Here is an 8750-nt window from a genome sequence, read left to right on the forward strand (position 1 = left end):
TGGAATCGGGAGGAGGCAAAGCTGCAAGAATGACAGTAGCAGGGAGAAGATCCTGTGAACACAGAGCCCATCCCAAACACGGTGGTGGATGCCCTGCAGCCCAGCTGCCAGTGCTGTGCTCAGGGTGTTCACTGCCACCCGGTGTTGATCTGCTTGAAGAAAACATTTATCTTTTGCCCAGTATTTTCTATGCAGAGATCTGTTTCCGGCATACCCTGTAAGAATGCTGATGCACAGAAAGAACTACTGAATAGGGGACCGCTGCAGTTGCTGCTGCTTCGTGGAAAGGAAAAAATCTGGTTCCTTGAGGGAGTGCTTTGTGTGGGAATGGTAATGCGTAGCGGAATGTGAGCTTTGAAGGTGCTGCTGGCCTTCCAGTCTACCACAGCACCTCTGGCTAAGCACTGGTAGCTGGAGGGCTACTCACTGACCCACTGTGACAACAAGAGGATTTCCCCTCTTTATTATTCTGGTTTGTAGGGCAGAAATCCCTGGGTATCACTACAGCAATAGGAGGCTTAATCCCCGGGTCTGAAGGCCTCAGTGCCTTTCTGGTAGTGAGGGGCCCAGAAGTGAACACAGCACTGGAGGTGCGGCCTCACCAGAGCTGAGTACAGAGGGACGGTCACCTCCCTGCTCCTGCTGGCTGCACTATTGCTGATACAAGCCAGGATCCCTTTGGCCTTCTTGGCCACCTGGGCACACTGCTGGTTCATTCTCAGCCAGCTGTCAACCAACAGCTCCAGAAGCTTTTCCTCCATACAGCATTCTAGCTGCCATGCCCCAAGCCTGTAGCACTGCATGAGGTTGTTGTGACCGAAGTGCAGGACCCAACACTTGGCCTTGTTGAACTTCAACCCATTGGTCTCAGCCCATCGATCTAGCCTGTCCAGATCCCTCTGTGGGTTCTGAATGAAGGCAGAGCTCCCTTTGACTTAATGGCATCCCATGCTAAGGCGCTCCATGCATAGCACAGCTCTGTGACCCACAGCTCAAACATTCCCCTGGTGCGGCCATCTCTTCATCCTGCCTCTTCCTTTCAAACAGGCACTGAGGTCACCTCCCAGCTGCTGAAATCCATCAGTGTGTGGGGACCCTGCCTGCAGCACTGCTAAGAATAGAGCTTCAGGGTGAAGGGGGGAGAGGAGATGGGCTTGCAGCACAGGCCTGTCCCACCAGGTCTTCTGCAAGAGGCAGGAGCCCCACAGTGCATGCAGTGCCTTCTGATCCTGCATACATTGGAGCCAGGCACAGCTGGAAAAATGCAGTGCTGTTGCCTTGCTTTGGCTGTAGGCTTTGCTGTTGCCCTGCTCTCCCCAGCTAACACCACAGTGTCCCACCTGTCTGGCTGTCCGTCTGCATGGCACAAAACCACAGGAGCTGAAAGCAAAGCACAGCTCCATCTTCTAGCAGAAGCCACGCATCAGCAAAATGCCATAGATACCGAAGCTGGGCTGCAGAGGGCCTTATCCCCAGCATTATGCAATGCTAATTATGTAATTGGGATTTACATAACGTGCCCAGCTTTTTTTTTTGTCGCTCCCTCAGCACAGCACTGGGTACCACAGTAGGGCCGGGCCACGGCCATCCCCTGTTCCTTGTGGGGTTCTTTTAATTGCATCATGGCGAAAAGGTCCATTGAAAAGGTAAGAAACCAAAAAGGGAATGATCAAAAGATCTGCTCGCCTCACTGTGCTGTTCTGCAGTGCAAACACAGAGGATGCTGTGGGTTGTTAAAACTGGGTGTTTGTAGAGCATCCTTTTCTCCCTCCTGCCAGAAAGTATTTAAAATGCGAAGAAAAAAGAAGACAACAGCAAAACCCCCAAATGAAACGCTAGGCTTCATCAGTGCCTCTGCCTCAGGTGCACGTTTCATTGCAGCTCGGAATCACGGCAGCGCGGGGCTGCGGGGCTCCCATCTGACAGGCCGTGGCTGCGTTCTGTCTGCAACGGCGATGCTCTAAGGAGAAAGAAATGCGGCCCAGAGACGCGGGGCTGTCCCTGTGCGTCCTGCAGCCTGTGCCCCGCTCTGCTTGCCTCTGTCGCCCGTGGCCACTAGGTGGTAGCACGCCCTGGCCGACAGAGCGGAGCCATCGCCTCTTCACCTGTAGAAAAAGCAACGAGGACACCCATATTCTTCTTAAGCCCTCTGACAGTCTGCTGTTAATGCCCGCACACAGGCTGTTGGCTTCCCAGCCCCGCGGAAAGCTGCAGAGAGGGACGTATTAAGGCAACATGGGGAACAGGACGGAGCTTGGTGTACAAGGAGCAGCCCCTCGTGTACAGGGAGGACATTGCTCCGGCGTCTGAAGGGCATGTAAACCGGTAAGGTCAGCCCAAGGAGGAGCCAAGCGGGATGCAAATCCCTGTTTAGAACGAGGAGGACTTGAGGAGAGAGGCTGCAGGGTGGGATCTCTCCAAGCGCTCCTCTGTCAGTTTAACCAAGCGTAACTAAGTGATATTGCCCTGCTGTCTGCACTGAGAAATCGGGGTGAAATCTTGGTTTTGAGGTGTTTAAGAGAGGAGATTTCAGACATGGAGCAAACTGGTGCATAGGTGGGAGGGGGGAGAGAAGTGCAGGTTGGCTTGGCCACCAGGCAATAGCTAAACCCAGCAGGAGAAATTCCCCTACCAGCACCTCAACTGGTTTGGCCACCCTGCCTACCCAGGCTATTCCATTTAACCCTTTGGTTCGTCTGCCCACACTCACCTCTAGGAAGGGATTAATTAAAGATGGCCCAGAGGTCCCTTTCAATTCCTCTCATTCTGTGATTTGTGATTCTGACACTTGGCTTGAGAGACCTCAACCCACTGCAGGGAAAGGAGAGGCGTGTGGAGGGCAGAGTGATGCCACCAGCCGTCCCTTGGCAGGCAGCGTTGCCTTGCAGACGAATATGCTCTTCTGGAATCTCCTGCTGCACAGCTTGACACTGTCAGTGGGACCTTGGGAAGCCGGGACAGGCTTCTGGCAGTGTGTTTGGGCAATGCCCTTTCTGTTTGGCACGGGACATATGCCAGTCCAATACGAAAGGCAGAAATGATGCCATCAGTAGCACTCACAATAGCACCTGACCCAAAATAGCTTCCTAGAAAAAAAAAAAGAGACGCTGATTAGTTAGACAAGCCTGAAAGAGAGCAAGATGTCCAGCTGACGATTAACAGGTGTAGGTCTACGAGGAGGGGCTATAAAGCCCGCGGGTGAGCTCTGCAGCCACCCTCTGGGGAGAGGCAACCGCCGTAGGCAGCACTCGAGACCCGTTTGTCTCAGCCACCAGCAAACCATGGGGCTCAGCGACCAGGAGTGGCAACAAGTCCTCACCATCTGGGGGAAAGTGGAGGCCGACATTGCTGGCCATGGACATGAGGTTCTGATGAGGTAGGCAATGAGCATCAGTTCTGAGCTGAGAGCTTTGGGTGAGAGACCACAGAATGCTGAGTACTGGGGCTGAGCCGCGTGCGTTTCAACAGGCTGTTTTGTTTCATTGTCGGGAGGTGGTTCTCCATTGCTGTGGTTTCTGGGTTAGAAATGGAGAAGCTATGCTTTTGCCACTCCATGTGTCAGATCTCAGGGCTTTGGAGCGGAAAATGGCACAGTATCTTTGCCTGTCCTTAGGGACCAGCAGGGGTGAAGACAGGGGGTCCCTCTCAAGGGTTACCTCGGGCTGCACTTAGCACACAGTGCAAGGTGGGTAGGGACACCAAGGACAGCAGTGGGTATCTGGGGGGGTTCCTATCTCAAGCACAGCTAAAGCAAGAAGCCCACACCACTGGGCAAAGCCACAGTCTGTTCAAAGCCTTTTCCACCTCGTTTCTCATTCCTTCAGGGGGTTTCTGAGGGAGAGAAGTAGGGGAAGTGGAGCAGACTTCTCTTGGTTTAGAAATGTGACTGCTTGTGCCTCAATCAAGACTTTTTAGATAGGTAACATATCCAGGGAATATGCTTAGGAAATATCGATCCAACTGAACGTTTTCCAATGGAAACAAAGAAACGAGCAAATACTCCTTGGAAGAATTTTCAAGAGTCTTGGGAATATCTCATCATGGAGGACACGAAGAGAGAACTTTGAAAGGAGATGCCAGCAAAGCCCGGTCACTCATTTACAAAATGTTTTTGCTTCAAGACAGCTTGTGTTTTCCATGCAGCTGAGGTATTTGTTAATGCAGCCTGACCTACAATTACATCGCATAATGGAGAGTCTGGCCCTCATCCTAATGGCCACCTATATGGGAGGAATGTTTGGTTTGGGATGGATGTAAATACTGCCATTGCTCCTGCTGGTGCTGCAGCGACTTCGGTTATGCCCTTCAAAGGGCATAATACCCACAAGTATACTTGAGCAACGGAGCTGGTGTCTCTCAACACCAAATTATCAGACTGCTCCAGGACAGGCAGTTTTCCCTTCTCACCCCAGCTCTAGGCAAGGAAAAGAGTGAAATTTCCTTACAGTTCGGTTGCTAGTGGTGTCAGCATCCTGTCTCCTGGGAAATGCAGCAGAGGGGAAGCATGAGACAGCACCAGCCTTCCCAATTTCATTTCAACTTTGGAATCAGAGCATCTGTGTATAGCACTGAATGGCGCTGGTCGATGCAGAGATGGACTGGGAAGGTCTCAATGAGAACCTGGGGTCTGACAGGGTGACAGGCTGGGGGAAGTAGAGGATGGATCCTTAGTGAGGCAGTGTAGGTAGGTGGTTTTGCTTGGTTTTGTTTTTCCCTCAGGTTAATGTGAGAATTCACCTCCCAGTGTCACCACCAGCCTTGGCACCCATCTCTGTCTTGATACAGTTGCCATAACTCTGGGGACTGATGCCAAAGTGTTTGTGAGCAGAGCTGTTCAGAAATAAGGATGGCTGCTCTGTCGCTCCAGTTGGATGTGGTTAGGGCAGTGTCTCTCTCTCAGCCAGAGCGAATGTTAGGACATATAAGAGTGTGGGGTTAAAGCAGATATAATACAAAGGGAGGTACATCACAAGTTTCTGCACTCCAAAGACGAGAGGCATTTTATCAGTTGCTAATGATAAAAAGCAGCCTGGATAAAACAGATGGTGAAATAAACTTCTGAACACAGAACGTCATCAGGTTGTGGAACAGCCTCCCAGAGGAAGGATGAAAAACACAAATTCAGAGTAGGGTCAGATGCTTTCCTGGCTTATAAACGTGCTAAATGCAGTGACTGTGAATGGTGACAATTTGGAAAGTCTAAAGCATCAGAGTTCTCAAATGAAGGCAGGCTTTACTAGCAGGGACTAAGATCTGTTTGGGGAGGGATGTAAGTTATCACACATTTGCCTGTCTGTATGTGTCCAGATGAGCAGGACCTTGGCTGTGCTCTGGCTGACAGCTCCCTAAGGTCTCACACATCCTTCTGCTTCTGCCCACAGACTTTTCCGTGACCACCCTGAGACTTTGGATCGCTTTGAGAAGTTCAAAGGCCTGAAGTCCCCTGATCAGATGAAGGGCTCTGAAGATCTGAAGAAACATGGAGCTACCGTCCTCACCCAGCTTGGCAAAATCCTGAAGCAGAAGGGTAATCATGAGTCAGAGCTGAAGCCCCTGGCTCAAACCCACGCCACAAAGCATAAAATCCCAGTCAAATATCTGGAGGTATGGAAAAGACAGGGAAACTTGGTGTCTGATGTGTGATGGATGTGCACAAGACAGCCACATTGAGAGCTGCACTTCTATTTCAGGCTGGGTATTAGGAAAAATTTCTTCACCAAGAGAGCAGTGCTGCAGTGGCACAGGCTGCCCACCTGCAGTCACCGTCTCTGCAGGTGTTCCAGAGCCGTGTGGATGTAGCACTGAGGGATGTGGTCAGTGGGCATGGTGGGGATGGGCTGGAGGTTGGATCAGGTGATCTTAGAGGTCTTTCCAACATTCAAGGTTCTCTGATTCTATTTAGTGACGTTAACTGGACTTCAGTTAGCACTTTCTCAAGTCAAAGGTCTCTGCGTACAGGCAAGAGGAGGCACAGAAGAACTCCGCTCCTGTGAATCTCCATTAGATTTCCATTCCAAACACTATACGCTGTCTGAGACACTCCTAACAATAATAAACCAGCCCATGCAGTCCCTGCATGCCTGGGAAATGGCATTACATAAGAGTTGGCAGTGGCCACACACAAGGGATGTACAATTTTAGAGTAAGCCCTGGGGGGAAGAACTGGAGAGCAAGACCCATGAAACTAAGCGCTTTACAAGTTCAGGACATGGATTTGCAGCCTTAGTGGATGGGCAGACAAAGAGTGGGAAGGACTGTGGTCTACTCAAGGTCACAGAGTGTATCAGTGTCCAAGCCAGGAACAAAGCCCAGCCAAGGCTCCTCGCATGCTCGGCCACAGTGTTTCTCTAGAGACTGCCGGAAGGGCTACTGAATTAGCCTGGAGATATTTCCAGGCTCTGCAACCTATTTTTTAGTCTGGATATTCTGAAAATAAACCCTGAGAGTCCCTTCTGTATTTTTTTTTTCTCTCTCTCCTTCCTCACAGTTCATTTCTGAAGTCATTATCAAGGTCATTGCTGAAAAACACGCCTCAGACTTTGGGGCCGATTCCCAGGCTGCGATGAAGAAGGCTCTGGAGCTGTTCCGAAATGACATGGCCAGCAAGTACAAGGAGTTTGGTTTCCAGGGTTAGCGTGTACACAGAAGGACACCACGATGGAGGCCTTGCCATGCATCTCAGAGGAGCATCCCCAGCACTATTCTGGACATCTTCCAACTGACCATCCACGACGTGTGGGAAGGCTTCAATGAGAGGCCAAGAGTCACCCTAGGCGGCACAGAGGCACTCAGAGTGATGTCCACGATAAATTGTTTCCCTTTCCTGCTTCACGTATGCAAAAGAAATCATGTTTTCTTATGAAAAATAATATAAGGGGTTATCTGTCACCTTCTGCTTATTTCTGTGTCCTTTTTCTTTCCTCGTCCCCAAAACCCAATCTCATTCAAGAGGGAAATGGCGTGGCAGGAGATGAGGGGATGTGGAACAACGTGGGGCGTGTTGAGGAGTGTGGTGAAGGAGTGGGTGAAGAGAGAACTCAAAGGTGCAAAAGGGATGTTAGAGTGGGAAGTGGGGACACAGCATCTGATTCCTCCCCCAGGTGAGACTGTTAGCAGGTGACTGTGGAAAGCTTTCAGCACCATTGCTGGTGTTACCTTGTTTCATGGGGGTGAACGCAGTCAGTCTCCAGGGGCTGTCAGCTTGGCAACCTGCTAAACTCATGTTAGCAAAACCATAAGGAGTAGTGCGCTCTGTGATCTGTAGGCTTCCGGCAGCTGCTGCTATGCACGTAAAGTTGTGTGGCTCTGGGAAGCAAAATACGTGCTTCCCAGAAAATAAAAATCCCTGCACTGATGCTATGGAATTCACTCCAATGAGATGGCAGAAACACAGCGTTTTGTGTACAATCCCATCCACCAGCGCTGGTGCCATGGTACCACCCCATCACTTGAGTGACATGAGGGGACTCGGGCACTAATGTGTCACCATGAGGATGTGACCTGGTCCTTCATTCCATGTCTCAGCGCTAAAAAGTGCTCCATGACTGAAGGCTGAGGTCACAGCTAAATTTGGGGGGCATGGAAGGGATGGGTGGCTCATAAATGCTCCACAGTTTGCTTTGTGCTGAAGGGAGCCTATTGCCATGTCTTGCTGTTTACACGGAGGTGGCACATGCAAGTTGCCTCAGGTCTGTGCAACAGCAATGAGTGCTTTCAAGCCACAAGTTTTGCTATCCATCACATTTTGCAGTTTTGCTGGGCGGTCTCTGCAAAGTCTTGACCTGACGCCCAAGTTCACAGCCTGACTGTATGCAAATTGTGCAGTTTACCTACTGGAAGGGCAGCTATACTCCACAGTGAGCACCGGAATCTGTGCTCCCTCCTCTTCCTCCAACCCCATCACTCAGCTTAGGGCAGTATGATGATGTGAATCTCGGCACGTACATGCACCCACACTGTGTCCATGCAGAAAGGGTGCAGCTTGCTATCTTTCTGTGTGTGTGCACAGGGGTGAGAACATCCATGACAGAGTCACATCCCTGCACAGCAGTGGGATGCCACAGAGGTGAGCAGCTGGGTCCTTGGAAGGGAAAATATATGGCGAAAACACCATTGCTCTTTTCTGGTATGGAAAAAAGTAATGCAGTTTTTCTCCCAGAGACAGCATGGGGGCAAGCATGAGAAAGAAAAACGAGGTGCTTAAAATGAAGAGCTACAAGCAGGGTCTGGTTCAAAGCACTCTTTGCTGGGCTGTGTGCAGAGGAGACAGCAGGAGCCACCAACTCCCTTACAAATCAATCATCTCAAACCAGTGTGATCCACCAGGTCTTTGGTCAGGGCAAAGGCCACAGAATTTCAGTCTCTGAAAGGAGGAGGAATGAATTCCTTCGGAGAACAGAGCATCTCTGATTTCTTGCTCTTTATAAACCCTCACTATACCTCTGGGAACTTGCTTGGGGTTTCAGCCTTTCAGAGAGAGTCACAAAAGCATATGCTGTCACACAGATGAAGTTACAGCCAGGTGGTCCCTGGCTTAAGCAGCCCGCTCCTTCTGACTCTTGTCTAGCCTGTCTGGCCTTGCAGGAAGGGCAACCTATTTAATTAAGGTCTAGGATTGCCTGTCCAACACAATAACATTTCCTGCCAGTGACAACAGGCTCTGCTTTGGGATTAAAAGCTCCACTATGGCAGCTGCCTCTGTCAGTCTGAGTGGCACTGTAGTCACCTCTAGATATATTTATGTAAGGCAG

General features: G+C 50.5%; 1 protein-coding gene across 2 annotated transcripts; it reads left to right on the top strand.

Annotated features, from left to right (window-relative positions):
• Positions 1–1554: 1554 nt before the first annotated feature.
• MB (myoglobin) lies at positions 1555–6898 on the top strand. 2 transcript variants are annotated; one of them, XM_072358642.1, is made up of 3 exons: positions 1555–1646; positions 5382–5604; positions 6488–6717. In XM_072358642.1, exons 2-3 carry the CDS (start codon positions 5452–5454, stop codon positions 6632–6634), a joined length of 300 nt encoding a protein of 99 aa, XP_072214743.1. In that variant the 5' UTR covers positions 1555–1646; positions 5382–5451; the 3' UTR covers positions 6635–6717. The 2 variants fall into 2 exon arrangements, with proteins under 2 accessions (XP_072214743.1, XP_072214735.1); XM_072358634.1 differs by lacking the exon at positions 1555–1646 and adding an exon at positions 3220–3376 and having other exon boundaries at positions 6488–6898.
• The last annotated feature ends 1852 nt before the right edge of the window (positions 6899–8750 follow it).

The sequence above is a fragment of the Excalfactoria chinensis genome, chromosome 1 (genome assembly GCF_039878825.1).
Source record: "Excalfactoria chinensis isolate bCotChi1 chromosome 1, bCotChi1.hap2, whole genome shotgun sequence".
Classification (NCBI taxonomy): Eukaryota; Metazoa; Chordata; class Aves; order Galliformes; family Phasianidae; genus Excalfactoria; species Excalfactoria chinensis.